Source organism: Fistularia commersonii, chromosome 15, assembly GCF_037954325.1.
Source record: "Fistularia commersonii isolate RoL2024-O1a breed Wild chromosome 15, RoL_Fcom_v1.0, whole genome shotgun sequence".
NCBI classification, from domain to species: Eukaryota; Metazoa; Chordata; class Actinopteri; order Syngnathiformes; family Fistulariidae; genus Fistularia; species Fistularia commersonii.
This window is the reverse complement of record NC_141298.1, coordinates 6,071,183-6,092,924: the sequence shown is the minus strand read 5'-3', so window position 1 is coordinate 6,092,924 and position 21,742 is coordinate 6,071,183. Positions and strand designations below refer to the sequence as shown.

Sequence of the window (21,742 nt, the reverse complement as noted above, 5' to 3'; positions counted from 1 at the left end):
TGGCTGCAGGCCACCGGGGGGCCCTGAAAAGGTTTTCACTGACTTTCTCGGGATATCTAAGACTCCAGCAAAGAGATGATGAGATTTTACAGTAGCATGTTAAGGGTGTAGACACGCTAATACTTATATACACAGTTTTAACTTGTTTACATACAGCTTTTTTTGAATATTTGTGGAACCTTTGATGAAAATGAATGCAATCACTTAAAAGAATCGCAACTGATGTAAATCTCTGCGATCAGAAGATATTTATAGTGACTTTTTTTTTAAACATCTTAAAAGTTCAACATGGGCTTGCGTGCATAACAACTTGTCACGGAAGCCCATTGAGATGTTTTCTACCGTTCTTCAAGTTATAAGTGAAATAGATATGATTCATATAGAACAATAATTTAGAAATATGGAAAATCAAAAGTACCAAACTGACCTCCATGCAATGTGTGTGTGTTAACTTTGTGTCTATGTGTTAATATTTTATTCAGAAATGCTTTTTATGCCCCCCCCCCCTCCAAAAAAAAAAAAAAACAAAGCTATATAGTGCTGTATAATGCGAGGAAGGTAACAGTATATTGGTACTTATTTGAATATAAATGGAAAATATTTTCTGATCATCCCATGCCAGTTTTGTGTTCAGCAATGGGGTATCTGCGTTGTCAAATGACAGCTTTCATAGATCACTTCTTTTTCCGGAAATTCTTATTGTGATAATGATCAATCAAAATAGTGAGTTGCTAAACCATGTCTCGATGTTTGAAGATTAGATTTAATGTTAATTTAACGTTTAGTCGTCAACGTAACGAGTACACTTGAAGGCAACTATCGGACGCGAGGAATTGTGGGTAATGAAGTATTTGTGGTTTGTTTTCGTGCATTGTGGCGTTTACATGGGTTTAAGGTGAGCTGCCGTACGGCGTGTCAGCAGTCAGGTAAATAAAAATGATGAGCGGAAAGACGGTCATAGTGACCGGTGCTAACAGCGGTATCGGAAAAGCCACCGTCGCCGCGATCGTGAAGCTCCAAGGCCGTGTGATAATGGCGTGTCGGGACACGGGCAGAGCCGAGGAGAGCGCCCGGGAGATCCTGCAGGAGACCGGGGCGGACGCCGACCTGCTCGTGGTCAAACGACTGGATCTCGCGTCACTCGCGTCGGTACGCGCCTTCTGTGAAGACGTCGTAAAGGTAGCTAGCGCTGCTTTGCTAGCAAGAGATGCCATACTACGGACACACGGTTCGACCAAAATAGAATAGCGTCGCATTTTCTGATATTCTTATCGTGAAATATGCATTTTATTCCTACATTTTTTATTATTTAAAGAAATCTAATCTTTACTGACAATTATGCCAAACATGCAATCGTTTAATGGCCTTGTGATGTCATAGTAACGGTTCCTCTTTGGCTGACAAGAACCCTGTTGGTTTTGACGGTGGTAGTTTTGAAGCTTTGGAGTTAATAACAGTAAATGACAAGCGTTTTTAACGGATAATTTGGGAAATAGACAATAAAGAAGACGGGGGAGTTACCTAACACTATAAATAACGGTATGAAATCCATTATTCCAATTATTTCAATATGTATTTTTACATCAAGTCAATAAACAATGTGAGTCTAAATAACCACATGAGATGAGATGAGAACAACTTTATTAATCCCGAAGGAAATTGTTGTGCCAGAGTTTCAAGTAAAAAAAAAAACATAACAGTAATCACATATTGAAAAGCCTCCTACTTGGTAATTTTAGTTTGACCGACTTTTATTGGGACAAAAGATTTTTAAAAGGATTTTAAACATTTTTTTTCAAACTATAAAATATACTCTTGTAATTGTATTAGCAAGAGGAAAATGTGATTGAATTCATTCAACCCTCAGTTAATAAAAACCTACTTCACTTTTATTTATATTTTTAAGCCAAAAGCAGCTATTGATGTTGTGTAATATGAATAATATAAAGGCACTCTTAAGGTTTGAGTCTATATCTAAAGAAGATATTAGACCTTTTACAACTATATGGAAAGTAAAAGCCTGTGTGTGAATCTGATTCTTCATCTCCTCCCCTCCACACCGCTGAACAGGATGAGCCTCGACTGGATGTGCTCATAAATAACGCAGGCGTCTACCAGTGCCCTTACACGAAAACGGAGGACGGCTTTGAGATGCAGTTTGGGGTCAACCACCTGGGTCATTTTTTGCTCACACATCTACTGCTGGACCTTTTGAGATCCTCAGCACCCAGCCGGATAGTGGTGGTTTCCTCAAGGCTCTACAAACATGCTCACATTAACTTCGAAGATCTGAACAGCGAGCAGAGCTATGATAAGGCATTCGCCTATGGTCGCAGCAAACTTGCCAACCTGCTGTTCACCTGTGAGCTTGGCAGGAGACTCGAGGGCAGTGGAGTGACCGTGAATGCTCTCAGTCCAGGCATAGTGAGGACTAATCTCGGGCGGCACGTCAACATCCTAGTCTTTGCTAAACCCGTGTTCAGTCTGTTGTCTCGGGTCATGTTCAAGACTCCTGAGGAAGGGGCTCAGACTGTGGTATATTTGGCCTGCAGCCCAGATGTAGATGGGGTCCAGGGAAAGTTCTTTGCAGATTGTAGGCCTCAGACACTTCTAGACAAAGCCACAGATCAGGGGGTAGCCAGTAAACTTTGGGACATCAGCGAGGTCATGGTGGGAATAACTACATGAAGCTGTGTCCATAAAACATTTTCCTTCCAGTTTTGTCCAAATGTGACGAAACAGCTCTTGTCAACCTTCTCCTGCCCCCAAGTGCTTCACAACACAAAAAGCAAAAACTGTATGGTTATGTCCAACAGGTGTTTCATCCCTGATAGCGTAATGATTCTTTATGAAGTATAGTAATAAATATGTCCTACAATGCTGAGTAGCTGTATCCGGATTTTTGGGGAGCATTTCATTTTTATTTTTTTTTTGTTTCTGGAATCTGAATCTGAGTTTTGTTAATTTTTTTCAATCGTGTAAAAACATAAAATTTAAGAAAATCAGACATTAAGTCAGGATTCTACATACCTATTGTTTCACAATCCTTCATATAGGCATTGTGGACAAAAGATTTGGACATGAGGGATCTGACTTGTGGCCGCCAACCAAAACTCCGTGCCATAAACTGATCAAAAAATGCCTTTCATAGTCAGAAAACAATAAGACAGTATGTATAATCCTCACTGTGAAAATTGTAGATTACTTTCTTTGTGTACTTGGAATTGGTTCACAATACCCGAGACTTAAATGGATTAGATGCGATGATTTTGAAAAGGTTCTATGAATGTTTATCTCAACATATAACATGTTATCAATAGATCCACTCACGAGGGCCTCTTTCCGAGAGCTTCAAAGACTGCTGTAATTCTTATTCATAAAGCAGGCGATCTCTCAGAATTCACAGGCAAATTAGCATAGCACCTATTATGTCAAAGGTAATCTAAAGACAAAATGTAGAACAACCATCTTATCACTTTAAAACCAGCACATTCATTCTGCACTCTGTTGGCTAATACTAGCACATTTACAGAAAATTCATTTGCACTGCCCCTTTAACTTTAGACCAGAACATATGTTACTCATATGGACCATAGCTACAGTATGTTGTGAAGAGTTTGACAATACTGCAGAATATTCGGTTGGCAATGTGCAAACTGAAATGTTTCTCATTACCACCTGACCCGTTACCTGTCATAGAACAAGGTAACTTCCCGAGTCTTGGTAATATTTTAATACAATTGATTCAACACTCAAGTATAAAGTCAGACAGTGTTGGTTATCTAATGTTTCCATGAATAGCAATGCTCTACGAATGTGTACTTATTCAGCACTCACATGTAGGTCCTTTATCTCGTTTTGCTGTATGCTCATATATTACGGCGTTCATAATAGAATAATGCCCGTTGAACTGCTTCATTTACAGACTTGCCTCATTTACACACCGGCTCCAGTGCAGGAGGGATCAGAAATACAATTTCTTCATGGGTTAGTTAGGCTTCAATCAGCCATGCTCGTCTCCCTGAGAGCACTCGTTAGCTGGGAATGTTTTCTTGCCAGGTCACCCGCAGATAAAGTGCTTTTCCCTACACGAAGTGGTAGCAAGACCCTCCGAATGTGTAATGACTTTCCCACCTGTATTCTACGTTATGACAGTTTCTGGATCATTTATAGAGTTGGAAAACAAGGTAGAAAGTTAGAGGCAGCCGCTTTATCAATTGCATCTCCCGCTGAGGCCTCCTGAGGCCTTTCTGTGGCAGCTCCATTGGGTTTGTTTTACAAATAACTCCCAATTAGTGCAATTATTGACTTTAAGGACTTTTCATTGGTTTTGTGATGTTGATAGGCAATAGTGTCTTACTTGGGCTGCTCATGTGTTAAGGTCTAACACATAATAGATCAATTAAAAGCGTATTAAATCTGTCCTCAGCTTCTGTTGAACTGCCTTTGCTTTGCGCTTGAGACGAGTCTTCCAGATCCGTGAACGCCTGGATTGAAGAGCCAAAGTCAAACGCAGCCAAACTGATTTTATTCCTGCCACTGCTTTGGGATGAAAATTGTAAAAGTGCAGCCACACATACGTGTATTTCCCAAACAGCATGACTACTGAGGCGCTGCAATCTGGATTTTTTATTTTTTCATTATTTCCAATTGCTTGTGTCACATATTTGATGTGATCATTGGGGAAATGCACTGTGATGGAAACTCCCAAAGCCAAAAGAAAGTAGACTGCTTAGGAATTAGGAAAATTATTGCTTTCATCCTTTTTCTACATCATGTATCCTGCTCACAGACCCACGGGGGGCAGGAGTGAATCCAAGCTGACAGTAGATGAGAGATGAGGTAGAACCTTGATTTGTCATCTGTCAATCAAAGGACCCCATGTAGAGAGATACAACCATTCACTCCAATGCACACGTTAGAGTCTTCAGTGAACACACTGCATGTTGCCGGAACACAGTAGGTCTCCGGGAGAGAATTTAAAAAAGGCATGAGACAACATGGAAAATCCAGGCTTCAGTCCATTTCAAACCCTGAACCTTCTCACTGTCAGGCAACAGTGCTACACCATTGCCCGCTGCTGTTTTAATACTTAAAGCAAAATATGTCAAAAACAGATAATAACTGTGTTTATATTACATCCTTCCCCCAGTCTGTTTGGATTCTCTGTATTGCAGTTCACTCACTCACTCACTCACTCACTCACTCACTCACTCAATCAATCAATCACCTTTATACCATGAATTCTGGAGGAAAGCCAGGTTCTGATTATGTTTTTTCCAAGTATTACAGCAATTTATGTTTTAATTGTTGCAAAAAATAAACTGAAAACCCTGTCAAGTTTATGAAACTATCATTTTTGCTCTGTTTTTCTCAATGATTCAAGACATGGAGTGTCAAACAGCATCAATCCCAGCTCTTTTGCCCATCGCTGGCAAGCAGTCCAGGGTGAACCCCAGCTAGGATAGGATCCAGCCATCACACAAACCTGGATAAGCAGTAAAAAGAATGAATGAATGAATGAATGAATGACTTTCCCCTGTGCTTGATGCTAAAACCAACCCAAGTCAAGTCACAGCAAGATGGGCTAGTATATTAATGAAAGGGCTCAAAGTAGGTAAGAAGGAACGCAGACAAGATGTTGCACATAACATTTGAGCTGTTAAATCGAGATTTGGTTTTTGTTTGTCTAGTAGCATTGATATTACATGAACAAATTAACTGTTCAGATTCTGAAATCCACCATGTGTGTACAAACTGCGTGCCACAACTCGCTTACAGCACTGAATTCCCTGTGTTTACTTACCTAGCTTGTTTTTCTGAGTTAACCTGAAACAGCTCTGCAAAGAAGGTGGTAATAAAAAAGCCACCCAAAGAGTAAGAAGTGAGGCCACTCCACGATATTGTGCTCCCCGGCGACGCTGGCCGAGCAGCTGATGCGAGACACGATGGTGCAACAGAGGCCACAGCAGTCTAGCAGTCACAGAAACACAATTAGAAAGAGTGATGAAAATCTGGAAAGAATGTGTGGGAAGTTTAAAGTTTTACATATCAAGATGTCAGGACTAATAGTTCCATGCTTTGACCACAGACTCTGCTGTGTGCTAGTGTAAATACAGATCCAGAATTACAGCAGTGTTGAAGATTGCAGGTTGTATTTAAATGTAGTTGAACAGTCTATGACAGGAAGTCAGCAGACCCTGACACTGATGTATTGACTGCACACTGATAGGGTAACATTTTTTACCGCGTCCAATGCTTCCATGATCACTCTGCTCTGCTATAACACTCAGGAAGGGCGTATTGATAACAATTCCATTTAACTATCTCACAAGAATTCAACATCATATCGGTCCAAATATAAGACATTTGTCCTATGAATTAGTCAGGAAAACAATCACTTCTTATATTCGGGCTTTAGACTTTACCTAGGTACGATGGTGAAAACAGGTGGTGAAATGTACCTGTAAAACTTGTGCCGTTGGTCCGACACCTGATCAGTGCTGGCTCTGCACTGCTGTCTCCTTTAGGTGCTGAGTATCTGGCTGAAGGAAGTGCACAGAAAACCTCTGGATAAGAAATGAAATGTTATCTGTCATGATACACCGGAAGGATAAAAAGTCAGTGTTAACATAAATCCTGCTTTCTAACTCATATATTTTATATTTATTAGGAGAAAAGCACGGGGTCTTCAAAAGCTCATTGTTCAGACACATGTCTCGAAAATGGCTACAAAAAATAATTAATGTCATTTTATGCTGTATTCACACAACTTGAGACGATTGGCTCTCGCTGTGACACATTTCCAATTTTAACGTACTTTATATTGATTTGTGTCTGATGTTCCTGCCAAACATGTTTTTGGTATTATGACTGGAAAGCCTCCATTGAATTCTTTTAAATTTAGCACAAATATCCATGTTGAGTTTTTGGTGGTCAAAGGACATGACGTGGCAAACTACCCCATTGTCTGACTGTGACACGTACTGACACAAACTGTGATTTTATCGCCGGTTGATCTGTTCTTGTCAAATAAATATTCGATAAAGCGATAAATACGATCACTCTGGCCTGGCATTAACAAAAACATCTGTTTTATTTTTGTAAACCGAAAGAATGTATTGAGGAATCACATATCTTTAAATATCACATCCTTTCAGCCTCACAACAGTCAAAAACAGGTTTTTGGTTCAAACCCTAGCTCACAGTGGCTCAATGTTTAGCACATTCACCTCCCAGCAAGAAGGTCTCTGGTTCATGTCCGACGCATGGAGTTTGCATGTTTGCTCCATGGGTTCCATCTGGTTTACTTAAAGCAAAATTGTGAATGGTTATCAGATAAGATAAACTTTATTGATCCCTATAGGGAAAATTCTTTCGTCAAAGCAGCATAACAGTTACAGTGTTCCATGTCTTTACATGAGGAACGACTTGTGAATGAGTCGAACGTCTCTATACAGTATGAGTGGCCCTGTGATCTGTCCAGGATGTATCCTGTCTCTCGCCTAATGACGGCTGGGGACAAGCTCCATCCCAATCCTGGATGCAGGATAAGTAGTGCAGATCGCCTTCTTTTCCTTTCGGCTCTTCGCCACAGCGAATCAACCTTTTCCATCCAACCCAATTCTGTGTATCCTCCTCTCACACCAACTACCTTCATATCCCCTCTCGTCCATAAATCTTCTCTTAGACCTCCCGCCTGGCAACTCCAATTCCAGCATCCGTCTACCAATATATTCACTATCCCTCCTCTGTACATGACTCAACCATCCCAGTCTAGCTTCTCTGACCTCCCCTCAAAACATTTAACATATTCTGTCCCTCTGATGGGCTCATTCCTGATCCCATCCATCCTAGTCACTATTAAAGTGAACCTCAACATTTTCACCTCTGCGACCTCCATCCTCCAACTTCTTGATCTCCACTCCCTGTAGCCTCACGGTTCCACCTTGGTTCCTCTTATTCACACACATATATTCTATCTTGGATAAGCAGTGCAGATAATTGATGAATAAATATATAATTTGACCCAGATTTGATGTGACGACAGGATACTGCTATTCGGTAACACCTTGAGACGGTCCAAAAGCCCAGTGTTTGGGGGAACCAATCACCACCTATAGGTATGGATTGGCTGGTTTGGACGTCAAAACCCAGAAAGTGCATCTATTCCCAGTTTTAGTTTTTACAGGGAAAGGAGCTGTGAATGTTCTTGTTTTATATTGGATTAGAAGGTGTTGGAGGAACCTCAGGAGCCTTAAATTAGGTTGAAACTTGCAGATTTTGGTTTTTAAGCCAAAGTGTGGAACAGCGCTCTGGTCAGAATTTTTTTTTCCTTGAATGATGTAAAGCTCTATTAGGTCTTGACTTCAATGTCTTGTTTCACCGGGAACAAAGTGCCAATTCTTTATCTGCGTTTTTCATCTTCTGTGCTAACACCAGCTGGAGCGGCACCAACGGCAGGCTGAAGGAAAACAGTCCCAGTATTTGTTTTGGCCCGTGACACATTCAAATATCTTCTGCTCTTCTGTGGCCTGAGACCACCGCGGTGAACTTTTCAACTTAAGCCGCGCGTCCGTGGCAAACTCTTGCAAGCTCTCTTACCTTGGTTTTCTATTGGGTAATAATAAGGAAGGTGAGGTTTCAAAGAAATTGGTGAGGTATAATATATGTACTGTATTTGTCCACATAAGTAATTTAATGTTACTGATAGTGTGACTGTGAACCACAGCTAGTTATATATTTCCTTGACTTCAGTATCTCAGAAAGAGAAAATTTGTTGTTTTTTGTTTTTTTTTACATTTGAGACGCTTCTTTAAAAACTGTTTATTTGTACATTATGTGTCTTTAAGCTGCGGCAGACTTTCATCCCCGTTCACATCCTACTGCCATTAACCTGAATATACTCAGTCTTATTCAAAATCTTTCAGCAAAAATTTTGTTTGATTCAGGATTACAGCAACTCCTGCTAATTTAATTTAAACCCCAACCTTAAAATGAGGTGCATAAAGTAAGACACTGTGTACATATACTGCTGAGATCCTTAGATATAAATCCAACACACACCGAATGACCTCTGCTTTGATTGTGCTTCAACCATGATTATAAAAGTGCCCACTTTCTGAAAATGGTTTATGGTTTTGTTTATTTTGAGGTGTGATATAAAGAAAACAAGATAACCATAACCTTGTCCCCTCTGTGAGATTAATAAAGCCAGACAGTAATTTCATGTGTGGTATGAAATGTGAATAGTTCTTGGCGTGGCCACAGTCTATCAAATAAAACACAAACCGCCTCCAAAGAGATAAATATTACAGAATAATGGGTTTGACTTTTTTTTTTCTTCTTTTTGGGATGTCATGACCTATCAGTGCAGGATGGTGCTTGAAACCCATTGAGTGTAAAAAGCTAAATAAACACATTGCGAAGCTGAGGTAAGGGGATAAAACCTTTTGTGTTCAAGTAGCGTAATTTAGAACCCATAATAGATTTTATTTTTTCACATTCTTTCATGCATTTGAGATTTTAATTTGTTTTAGTTTATTTTGGTTTATTTTATTTTGGATTTGTTTGCCTGATAGCCTCAGATTTAAAAAAAAATCTACCCTTTATCATTATGATTCTGGCTCGGTCATTCATTCATTTATCTATAGTAATTTACCTATTTTCATTAAAAAAACATGTTTATGTATAAGAACTGTTACTTAAAATAAATCTAAATGCGACATGAAAGCAAGACAGTGTTCAACATAACTTAGAAAATAGAATTTATGAAATAAGCTCAAGAAATTTCAAAGTAAGGGTAGATAATGACTTTTTTTTTTTCTAATTGCTAAAATTATACTAGATATGGATTTTGTATTATTAATCAAAACTATTCCACAATTTGCCAAGAAAAATGTTGAAAATGGTATTACATTACATTATTCTTTCTGTGTATATTTTGGCAAACATCATGTTTTTTTGTTCCATAACATAAAGTGTTGAAGAACATCTTGCACCTTCGGAAAATACTAGAAATGGAGAATTTCGGAAACCCCTGCAGGAGAAGCGGCCCGCAGCAGATGAAACGGCTTGTTATTTGTCCTGTGAGTGCGCTAGTTAATGATGGGTCACAGTGCACAAAGTGGAGATGCTGACAGCCTGGTGTTCTGGTGAAAAGGTGAGCAGGAGCGAGTCTCTGTGAGGAGCAAGCCCATAAATCATCTGGAAGAGTTTAGTGTAAAGTAGCAGGAGAGTTGTGCGGGGCCCAGGGAGCACTTGTCTTCAGCCTACCGCTTGGCCAGAGGGATTTGTTTGCTTTAACCAAGCCAAACAGTCAGGAGAAGAAAGACTGGGCCTGCTCCTCGCAGTCCCTCAGTGCCACTGTCCTTCCTTTCCCCCCTCTTTCTGTCAAACATACGCACATGTTCCTTCACATACGTTCTCTCTAAGCGCCGTTGTAAACTCCTTGAGATAAACACTCTATAGCCATTGTTTATGCTGTCGCCTCTGTTGCATCTTCTTTTACTGCTCTTCAGTGGACGTAGATGTGCACACTTTTTCCCCCCGGCCGGCCCAGCGTTAGGCCCGAACCAGAAGTACCAATTAAATGGTTATGTTGTGGTTCAGATTACACAAGGTTAAAGTTTAGGTCGTTCTCTGCCAGTCCTACCAAAGCGCTCAAGCCCAAGCGGAAGTTCTGCCTGAGGGGCTGAGTTCAGGGTGAGTGCACTTTTAGGCACCGGTGGATGCTGGAGCGGCGGATGTTGTTTTGAGACGCTAAAATCAAGGTTGAAATGACGTGTGCTGTTGCCCCGTCTCCGGTTGTTCTTTCTCTATTCATTAAAACTAGCTGCTCAATCTACGTTTTCAAAATTCCTTGCGGGGGAAAGTTTCGTCTTGCTAATTTGAACACTAATTTCAACCCATAAGCAAAGTAGCACACCAAAACCTTTAGAACTAACAAAATATTGACCAAGAATTTATACAATCAATATACATTGATATAATACGGTATTACAACTTGCTCTAGATAAAAATGGTTTAATAATTCAAAAAAATTTCAGAGTGCCAGAATTATTTTCTTCATTGTTGTGGATCCAATAAAGTCAACTAGTCCATCATGTTTTTATTGACACCATTCAAAATCACAAAAACAGACCTACGATGGCCAACAATAATGTTGTTTAATTTTCACTTAAATAAGTAATAATAATCATGTTATTCCACTTCAACATTTGTTCATTCTCCCACCATTAGCGAATTGGAACCAAACATAAAAGAGGTAGCTAATGAAAGCTGATTGACATGCTCTATCATATTTATCGGTGAATAGTTGAACACACTGCAAAGAGATTTTTTTGAAAAATCTCTTTATTTGCAATATCTTGTCTGCACCAGCAGGAGGCTTTGCCAATTTGTCACAGTTTGACAGGACACCTTTGGACTTTGAATTGCTAATTTCAACAAAACAGCATTTACCAAGCAAAATTTTTGGACCTCTTGCCGGCCTTGAAAACGTAGCTGTTTCTAAAGGATCGAATTTGACGCTAAATAGGTCTGCTAAACGAAACACAAGATCGTCACGACTGCGGTCTCTTATTAAAGCTTGTTGTCTGCTCTGTTGTTGCTCTGTTCAGTGTCTATCTGAGGGCTTACTTGCTGAGAGCGACCAGCTAATCAGAGGGATTTTTCTGGCCAAATTTCTCAGATCAAACATTAATAATCAGCCTGAGAAGGTTCCGAAATTGACCAACAACTGCTAGTATGGGAGACAAACTGCAAAGACTTGGATCTGAAAATGGAGGGCAGGAAAATGCAGTCAGATTTGCTTCCCGCAGTGTTCTGTCGATACAGAGTTTGATTTAAATACATTTCCACACCTGAGGTCTGTTCAGCTTCAGTACCTGGTTCAATGGCCGGGGGCTTTTGTGTCACCGGTTGCTGCCTCTTTGGATACACCAGGGAGCACGATAACTGTAGTTCTTTTGCGTATTCTTTACTGACATTTCAAATCATGCGCAACACGCTGAACACGTGGATGACGCTTTTACGTGTCAGCAAGATTAATGCAAATAATTAAGCACTTCCAATTTTTTCTTTTTTTTTCTTTTTTTGGGGAGGGGGAAGCAAATGTTCTGCCCATCCATTTGAAAAAGCTGAAAACGCAACTCAGCGTTGATTGTTTTTATAAAGATATCAATTAACAAAGTGGTGAGGCCTGATTGATAATAACCGCCTCCATTTACACTGACAGGCATTAGTTTTATTCCTCCCATATTTTTTTCTCTCTTTTTTTTCATGAAACAAAAAAAAGGAAAGTTAAGAAAAATACCAATCCTGGCCAGATCTTTAATTCTGATGGATGAAAAAGCAAACAAGTGAGTGTGTTTTCTACTCTGATCATACTCTAGCTCAGAAATGTGACATTTACTTGAGACTGACTATTGCCTGACAGATATCTGGCCTAAATTATACTTGAAGGATGTAATAATCTTGTAAATTGTCTGAATATCAAAGTTGTTGTTTATTTGATTTAAAATATGTCTCAATTGATGAATATATTATGCAACTAATTTGAGAATTCCTATAAAGTTCATTTACAAAACTGAATAGGTATACAGGGTAGTAAATCTGAATTACTGATGTTTCTTTTTCTCTTTTATTATTTTATTTTCATTTTTTGGATTAAAATGTATTTCATATCATAATATTCTGTTCCATGAAGACAAACTTAAATGATTCTGTCTCACAAGGTGCAGGAAGTCACAGTGGATGTAAAGTAATAACATTGTAATTGATAGTGTAGATAGTAATGTCAGCACATACGTTATCTTATTTAGATAAGGGACACTGTGGAATGCTGGTATTCAAATCAAAAACTTGACTGGACAATTTCACCAAATGAGGCCCAGAATGAAACTCTATTAGAATGACTGCTTCTAATGGAATTTTCTATTTTTTATGAAATATCATGTATTTAACACATTAATTTTAAACATTTTAGAATTATTTCTTCCAATTCAGACTGTTCTCTCTCTCTCCCTCTCTCTTTCTTTTGTTTTCTCTCTCTGTCTGACACATCCGTTTTTTTTTTATTTTTTTCAGCTATTTTCTGCAAATCAATAGGGATTTCTTCTTGATTTGTTCACAGTTTATTGAGTTTTTAGGGGTTTTCTTCCTCATTTTATGTGGTGAGTGTCTTCATTTTTTCATGTTTTCTAGTAACTGTTACCAAAATACATTGTTTGATATTGTTATTGTTGTTAAAATTCATTGGATTTCTGTAAATCATCATGCCAAAGCCCTCTTCTCTCTCAAAACCCCCTTGGGGTCCAGATCTCCGTTTTGAGAAACCCTGGTCTGGATCTTCTCCGTACTTCCCTTCTAAAAGTGACGTTGCTCCCATTACTTCTATCAGTAAGAAGTTGGTGTGACCAAAGTCCTGGTGACACCGCAGCCTCTCACACAGAGCACAAATACTCTTCAGCCTTGAGATCTGTTCCCTCAGAGGTCAACCTCACAGCACCTGAGAGACTGGATCCACCTGGCTGATTGGAGCAGGAGCCTTAGAAGTTACCCGTTGTTAATATCACGAAGAATTGTGTGGACATCGGTGCCCCCCACCCAGTCCCGCTGCTCCCTGAGCAAGTTGTCTGCGGAACGTCAGTGACCCTGCAGCTGTCAGAGCGAGCATGGGCCCCCATACATCACGGATGCTGAGTGAAAAATGAGTTCCTACTCTGCCTCTGAATGCTTCGAAGCCCTGCATAGTGTGTCTGTTAACATCCTCCTTGAGTCACAGTCGCACACACACACACACACACACACACACACACTTAACGCTCAAAGCAATGCATTAACAGTGTATCTGGTGCAAACAAAATGACAGTATGTTGTAAATGCATTCCAGATAAGAAAATGAACCATTTACAACAAATCTGCAAAGGCTGAGTCCCTTTTCCATCTTCATCACACGCTGGATGTCAGAGACTAGTGAGAGTGAATTTCTTACTTCTACATGCCAGGTGATAAACAAGTTTGATGTTGTGGCTCCCTCTGCTGCAGCTTGAATGCATGAATAAATCCCGGAACAATTCAATCCAACAACTTAAAAAGACCCAGAAACCAAGGTGATTATTTTTCATTTCAATTGTTGTTGAATATCACATCAAGTTCAAAAGACTGGACCAATTTAATTCTAACACTTCATTTATTTATTTAGTCTCTGAAATTAACATTTTTAGAAAAACGGATCCTTTTCAAAGACTAAATTCATTTCAGTCAGGATCTTGGCGTCCCCGCGATGATCACACAGCACCTTTTAATAATGTCCAGCTCTCCTGCTATATTTGCTTAATAATATTCCTGTCATTTTCATCCCCAAATCTATGTAAATTACATCACAAAAATGTATGCCGCCTACAATCACACTCATAACCTGTGAGGTAAAAATGCACCCTGCATGTCGACCATCAACTCTATTGAGGATAAACTGGCGAAGAGAACTTTTGCAAGGACGAATAAGGAAAGAAAGCTCAGGAGGAGCCCCTAAGGAGGGGGCCCCGACCCAGGAAGGACACGTCTCTCAAATGCCACATGCTTAGTTCTCAAGGAAATTGCTATATACAAAACATTAATGATAGAAATAGTGTGTGTGTGTGTGTGTGTGTGTATATATATATGTGTGTTTGTGTGTGTGTATGTGTATATAATTTAATAACTAGACGACATGGAACCTGTGTTGAGTAGCTCCAGATGTCACTGACAGATCCGAGGCCTGAGACCTGCTTTTGCCAAGGAGACTGTTTCAATGTATGTCAGGGGAACAAAAGAAGAAGAAGAGGGCTAAAACAGAAGGTTAAAAGATCTCATGTGAGTCAGATGGAAGAACGGTGAGATAAATGGGATCCAGTGGGATTGAAGAGCAAGTTCATGTGTCATTACAATGCCTATATCTCAGTCATTGGGATCTGGGACCAGACAGAGCGGGAGGAATATATATATATATATATATAGCTTTACAGTTTTTAAAATCATCAGTCAATTACTATTTTTATTTGCTGTAGTAGCAGTCGCAGCAGTAGTAGTAAAGTAATATTATTGATGTTATGATTAGTAGTAGTGACAGCATTTAAACAATGTCTGACACCAATAATTTGAAGAACTACTTTTCTTTTTTCCGTCTTATTTTTTTGGTATCAGTATTAAAATTCCCAATTTATAGATGTGTGCCTTATCAATAGCATCTCCAAATTCAGTGTGTTCCAGGGATAGACTGATTGTGCCAGGATAAGCCAGCCATCATGGAAATAACAAAAATGGATCGTCCTGCGGACATGAAGGGAAATCACAAGTTGGGCTTACTGTTTTTATTAATGGCCCCTTGGTCATATTACTATGTTACGACACGACTACAGATTCTACACACCAGCCTTTTCTTCATCACTGAGAAGTCATTCATGAGAAACTGGACAAAAAGAAAATGCCAACTATCTTAGCATGTTACCAACAATTTATTATCTCACCGCAACACGTTACCCGATCAAACACAATGGTTTCCTCTGAATCAGCGTTTACTCTAATTTTTTTCAGTATCTTTTTGAATGCAATGTTGACAAACAAAATTATCAGATTACATGTGAAATTACCCTGCAAGCAATGGGACCTTGAGAAAGGGGTCTTTGGTTAAATTCGCTTCTCCCGGCTCCCGGGCCACAGAATAAAAAACAGGTGTCAGATTTTTGGGATTCGGTGTTTAAGTCTCCTGTATGATTTCAGTATTATCATACATTTCCCATAAAGAAAACCGCAGGGTATATTTCCAATTCTCTGATTTGTAAATAACTATGTCTTTCAAATGACATTCCAATTCCTTTTTTTTATCTCTTTATTTTTTTCTTTCTGTTTTCAATAAGACAAAGCAAAGTTTGAACACAAAAAAAAAAGGAGGGGAAATTTTTATTTGCCAAATACAGTTACATCATATGTCAGTGCTCGTGACATATTAACAAAACTTTAATATATTCCAAATTTGTTCCACAGATGTACAGCCCATAAATCTACATAGACATGCACTTCCAATTAAACCACATGTCTATCATTAAGATAATCAGAGATAGTCCAAACCGCTGTCATATTCTCGCAGGATGCAACTGCATGCCATGATTGTGACATGTAGTTTGTCTTTTAAACAACTGTCCAAACAAAGACATGTGAGTTTTTCACTATCCTATCACAAGGTAACTCAGACTTCGCCGTGCGTCGTCTCCAGGTCCCTGATGCAAAAGAAAAAAAAATAAAGTGCACAGAACCCGGTGTGAAATCCGTGGAATGTTCCTCCGAGTAAAGAAGAACTCAATCACCACATGGATTGACACCAGGACATGTCAATAGGAAACAGTATTCATCTTTTATTGAACTAAACCATTTACAACAGCATATAAAACATACATGTGTTGCAAGTATTACAACCATACACCATATCAGGAACACGTTTTTCTGTGCGGTGGGGAGGGCTACCTTTTTCATCCGAAGCACCTTCAATTTATGGCCTTGATTCTACAAGATGACAGACCTCTTCCTTTGATATCCTGGTCCATGCTTCACCTTCATGCTACCAGTAACGTCTGGAAACGTATTTATGCTTTGCTGTCAAAATTCAAAAGAAAAAGAAACAACGGGATTTCCTTTAAAAAACGGCGAGCAGCGCAAAGAGCCCGTAGAGCAGGGCACATGGGTAGGCTACCAACAGCTGTTGGCCTTCCATGGCCAGGGTGGAGATGAAGATCTTGGAGGCTGACAGACTACACCAAGAAATCACAACAAAGGCCAGGACTGTTCCCAGGAGACCTCTGTGAAAGAAAAAAGAGGAAAACGAAGTGTCTTCAGTCATGAAAGTCAAAGTGACCTGAATGTAACCCCTTTCTTTACAAAACAGACCTCTCACCTGCTAAGCTCCCTGTGTATGCTGAGAGTAGTGAGAAATGAGGGGGCTAATTGTTGAATTTTGTCAGTGGGGGCTTGGAGGATGTAAGTGCAGCTAATAAAAGGAGTGGGAATAAGTGGTTGGCCTGAAAAGAACAACCTCAAGGACAGTTTCACTTGTAATGCAAACCAGGACCCATCAAAACGGTAGCATGGATGGTCTTGTGGCTGGATATACATGACACCGCAAATGAATGGTTTCCAAATGGTTGGAAAAACAGATTTTGGAAGAACCATGATTCAGAATTATATGTCCTCCGCTAGAAACATCCCTGAAAACCAAGACAATCTTGAAAGAATGGTTGTCATGGTTATGTTTAAGTTCAACTGACTGTTTCGGGCAGTCTGTATGACCTAAGCCTTCATTTTGTTGGGACTCGGCAAAAATCCCACACCTGGGTTGGACTTTACCAGGCCTAGCCAACCTATGGCTTGCAGGCCACATGCGGCTGTTACGTTGATGTCGATTTTAGTGTTTGTGTGGTTTTTTTTTTGGATGTGTGCGGAAAATGCTGGAGCAACATGCGATTGCACAAGTAAAAAACACACAAACACAAAATTCGACATGAACTTAAGAGCCGGATGCGGCTCAGGAGAGATGGGTTGGCCAGGCCTGGACTATATAAACAAGCATGTCAATGATAATATACAGTATTTTTTTGAGATTTTCCAGCCGACTGGGTTGGTATCAAATTGCAAACATTAACAGAAAGGTGTTGGGTGTTAGTATTATTCTCTCCACTATAATTCAATCGATGCTGCATAGATAAAGGTTGAGTGGACAGAGGCAGCGTGGTGTTTGATGGAAAAGCAACGCAGCATGACAATACATGATGGATCCGATATGCGGATGGATCACATGACCATTATGTAAATTTTAAAGTCTGAGTGAGAGCTATAGGTGTTGGAATTTAATGGAGGAATAATCACATTATCATCTGGATACAACAATTTAGTAATTAAAAAGGAAATCATATCATAAATCTAATTTGATTTTGACGAAACAACAAATAGCCTCTGAATGCACTTACTGTAGAGAGTAGAAGACAGCAAATGCAGAGAGGGCAACCATGGGCAGGAGACAATAGCCCAGGACACTGGCCACACAGCCATAAGACACTGACAAAGAACTCATCAGGCTCAAAAGGACATACATCCCAATGCAGGCTATGGCGCTGATCCCATACACATAGCCAAACTGAGATTTACCTGCCTGCAAACAAAACAAGTTTAGTATATGTATATGCTGTGTTTACCATGCCACCAAGAACTTTAACCAGAATTTTATTGTAACTCACCATCATTAGAGCGATCCCCAATGCAATACAGAACAGAATAGGGCCTGTCAGATCCGTCTCGTTCATAATGCTTCCGTCTGCGGGCTTAAAAGGGTTCAAAACTGTTAGCGTCTTCTGCCAGATGTGATCAAAATTGATGCCAAGCTCTGGAACCGAAAACAAACATGGGGGACACAGATTCAGGTTCAATGAATATGTGGAAAATAAGCATTTGACATCACAATCTGTGATTCCTACTGACTTATAAACATTTTCATTGGACAGAGAGACCTTTTTTTTCCTATTGGTATGGAAACATCTGATCTACAGTGGTGGAAAGAAGTATTTAACATGAAAATATCAGCAGAGAAACTCATGATTGCTCCATTACAAGAAAAAAATCTCAAAAAAAGCCAATAATAATTGTAGGTGTGAATACGGTTCAGATATAATCTACAATAAGTATCAAATATAAAAGTATTAATTCCACACTCAGCAATATTACATATTACACAAATGTGAGTGTTAATGAGGCATCACTTTGTATTGAACAATTTTTGGTGGAACAAGTCTTTTGCATGTTCATACCAAAACATGAAAGACTTCTACAGGAAAACGTATGCATCTGGAGAACAAATCATGTTAATTACATTTGCAGGAAAAGAGTGAGTGGAATAAAGTAGAACAAAAAAAATTGTCAATGTAAACTGTATTACTGGTTTTCAGTTTCTTAATGATTTCTTTTGTGGACAACTGCACAAAAGTACAATACCTGAAATGTGCAAAAATTTTCCTAACCTCCCTCCTTGTAATGCTGTATGGACAGTGGCGTAATATTGTAGGATTTAATCTATAATTTCAAGTTGGGGAACATTTTACCTTCTAGTAGAGGAGGTTCATCTTCCGGAGAATCTAGTTTTATGTCCCCCTCTGTCCCAGATGGAGTTCCAGTTTGGTAGAATTGTTCAGTGTATTTCTGCTCCACTGAAGGATCATTTTCATGAGGGATGAATGTTTGACTTCCACTAAAAACACCATGGTGGCAAGAAAAGTTGTTAGCCAACTAAGGCATTTCAGGGTACTGACTATTTTTTAAAAGATCATTCAGCTGTTGAAATGCAAATGGAATGCATTATTTGAACTTTAAAGACTGAATACTTACTAGTATTCATAAGATGGGTTTGTAGAGTTGTAGGTATAGGCTGCCATTTGGTCTTGGTCATCAGTATAATATCCTGTCTGGTAGAAATCCTGCTCAAACTGCTGGAAGTCCCCCATGCTACTAAAAGAAACGCTAGTAAAAGAATTGACAATAAATAAAAGGTTTTAAAGCTGGCATATTCAAGTGACCTTTCAGTCCATATGCATGTATCTAATCATTTGCAACTCCCCACTAAAAAGGAACCAATCATCCTGCAATTATTCTCCAGTTGTTAAAATGTCAAAAACAATTGCATATTTTTTTTATCTTTGAACTATCATGCAGGAAACAAGACATAAAAGGAATTAAGGGTACTCAGAAGTTTTTCTCTACCAATATACAGCAAGACATTGTAATAAAAACAAAGACATTTTACCTGTTACCTTGAAGTTAATGAAAAATGAAAATGAAACACATGCCTTGAAATGACTCAAAAAGTGGAAAGGCTTTACCTGCACTTACCTGGAAACATGATATTAAAGAAAAAAATGTCACTCATTAGTTAGTTCACTGCTTAAAAAGCCTTTTAGAAAGTCCATGTGTATGTATTATGATATGTATACACGCACATATATGTGTACATATATATATATACGTGTGTGTGCGTAAATAAATACACACACACACACACACACACACACACATATATATATATATATATACATATACACACTTATATATAGATATATATGTGTACAATAATGTGTACAATATCACATTTAGACCACACCTGACTTATACCAAGGTATATCTCACAGCCATAATCACTATCACCAGACACTTAGTGACATAGTTTTGTTTGATATTTAACTGAAATACGTGACATGACATTTACTTATTAGATTTAAATATGATCCAGTCAACTGGATTGAAAACTATTTGAGTTGATGTTGTTTAGAGAATAAACACCTAGAGGGACCAGATATGTTTTTATCTGCAGTAAACTCACCGGCTTCAGTATGCAGACAGTCACACGAAGCAGAAGGCCTCCTTCAAGCCTGCTGTTGAAGTGGATATGTGGGGGCTGAACGATAGGGAAAGTCTATTTATAGTTAGCTATATTTGCATCATAGATACTTCACAACAACTGCTCTCTGCCTTTATTCACTTCCACACTGAGAGTAAAGGATCACATAACATGCTGAATGCTTTTCTATCTCAGCATGGCGAGATGTTAAAGTGCCCAGCAAATCAAGAACATATGCATCTGTATGTTCGCACAGGCTGTAAAAGCAGAGCTGTACATAAGGGAGGTATATTTACTGTGATGTACAAGTGACAGGACACTAATAATACTAAAATAAATGTTTTTAAAATTGTGAACAGGGTTGCTTTGGCACAGCTTTGGCTGTTTCCGACAAAAAAATCAGTTTCTGAAAATTTGGGGGAAAATGATCACAGGACAACATCCTGGGGACAGAGGCGTAAGATATTTTCCCTGCTGCAATCGGAGTCTCAGATCAGGGGAAAATATTTGGAATTCCTGGAAATGAAGCAACTCTCAGTACAGTAATGGCTTTTATTATCTAAGAGAGAAAGTAATGCAACAGTCATGCAAGAAGATCATTGTAATTCTTGTTACTCACTCATATATATCAGTGTGTGCGTGTTTGCGTGTGTGTGTACAATTATTTGTCTGTGCACATGAACTGTATATGTGTGTATATATAAATACGTGTGTATACATAAATATTCCAAATATTCCATTCCAACCTTTCTGAACCTGTTTTTTTTACCTTTTTTCCACTCTCCACTGCTGTGGACTGTTGACCCAAAGTACCTGAAATCCTCCAACTTCTTGATCTCCACTCCCTGTAGTTTCACCGTTCCACTCGGGTTCCTTTCATTCACACATATGTTCTGTCTTACTGCGACTAACCTTCACTCCTCTCCTTTCCAGCGCATACCTCCACCTCTCTGGATTTTCCTCAACCTGTTCCCTGCTCTCACTACAGATCACAATGTCATCTGTAGAGATTCCTGTTGAACCTCATCTGTCAGCCTGTCCATCACCACTGCAAACAAGAAAGGGGTCAGAGCTGATCCTTGATGGAGTCCCATTCTTATTTATTTCATCATCGTAAATTATTTGCCATGTGCATTTGCTATTTCCTCAGACTGAGATGGTTGGGTCATGTACAGAGGAGGGATAGTGAATATATTGGTCGATGGATGCTGGAATTGGAGTTGCCAGGCAGGAGATCTCAAGGAAGACCAAAGAGAAGATTTATGGACGTAGTCAGAGAGGATATGAGGGTAGTTGGTGTGAGAGAGGAGGATACAAAGAATAGAGTTA

At 39.2% G+C, this 21,742-nt stretch overlaps 2 protein-coding genes across 5 annotated transcripts; one reads left to right on the top strand and one right to left on the bottom strand.

The window, feature by feature from the left end:
* Nucleotides 1-857: 857 nt before the first annotated feature.
* On the top strand, nucleotides 858-5,330 carry LOC147226303 (retinol dehydrogenase 14-like). 2 transcript variants are annotated; one of them, XM_086160927.1, is made up of 2 exons: nucleotides 858-1,149; nucleotides 2,071-5,330. In XM_086160927.1, exons 1-2 carry the CDS (start codon nucleotides 937-939, stop codon nucleotides 2,686-2,688), a joined length of 831 nt encoding a protein of 276 aa, XP_086017053.1. In that variant the 5' UTR covers nucleotides 858-936; the 3' UTR covers nucleotides 2,689-5,330. The 2 variants fall into 2 exon arrangements, with proteins under 2 accessions (XP_086017053.1, XP_086017052.1); XM_086160926.1 differs by having other exon boundaries at nucleotides 859-1,179.
* Nucleotides 5,331-15,924: 10,594 nt separating this feature from the next.
* Nucleotides 15,925-21,198, bottom strand: LOC147226302 (protein YIPF7). 3 transcript variants are annotated; one of them, XM_086160563.1, is made up of 7 exons: nucleotides 21,183-21,198; nucleotides 20,396-20,470; nucleotides 19,408-19,539; nucleotides 19,125-19,270; nucleotides 18,267-18,412; nucleotides 18,000-18,181; nucleotides 15,925-16,835 (listed from the first exon to the last, which is right to left on the bottom strand). In XM_086160563.1, exons 3-7 carry the CDS (start codon nucleotides 19,521-19,523, stop codon nucleotides 16,673-16,675), a joined length of 753 nt encoding a protein of 250 aa, XP_086016689.1. In that variant the 5' UTR covers nucleotides 19,524-19,539; nucleotides 20,396-20,470; nucleotides 21,183-21,198; the 3' UTR covers nucleotides 15,925-16,672. The 3 variants fall into 3 exon arrangements, with proteins under 3 accessions (XP_086016689.1, XP_086016690.1, XP_086016688.1); XM_086160564.1 differs by lacking the exon at nucleotides 21,183-21,198 and having other exon boundaries at nucleotides 15,925-16,632; nucleotides 16,734-16,835; nucleotides 20,396-20,503; XM_086160562.1 differs by lacking the exon at nucleotides 21,183-21,198 and having other exon boundaries at nucleotides 20,396-20,503.
* Between the last annotated feature and the right edge of the window lie 544 nt (nucleotides 21,199-21,742).

Bases quoted from the DNA above. Each gene is read 5' to 3' on its own strand.
- LOC147226303 (XM_086160926.1), top strand. From the start codon at position 937: ATGATGAGCGGAAAGACGGTCATAGTGACCGGTGCTAACAGCGGTATC. The intron at 1,180-2,070 runs GTAGCTAGCGCT...ACCGCTGAACAG, and splicing joins TCTGTGAAGACGTCGTAAAG to GATGAGCCTCGACTGGATGT.
- LOC147226302 (XM_086160563.1), bottom strand. From the start codon at position 19,523: ATGGGGGACTTCCAGCAGTTTGAGCAGGATTTCTACCAGACAGGATAT. The intron at 18,182-18,266 runs GTGAGTTACAAT...TTTTGTTTGCAG, and splicing joins TGGGGATCGCTCTAATGATG to GCAGGTAAATCTCAGTTTGG. The intron at 16,836-17,999 runs GTAAGTGCATTC...TTTCTTTCACAG, and splicing joins GCTGTCTTCTACTCTCTACA to AGGTCTCCTGGGAACAGTCC.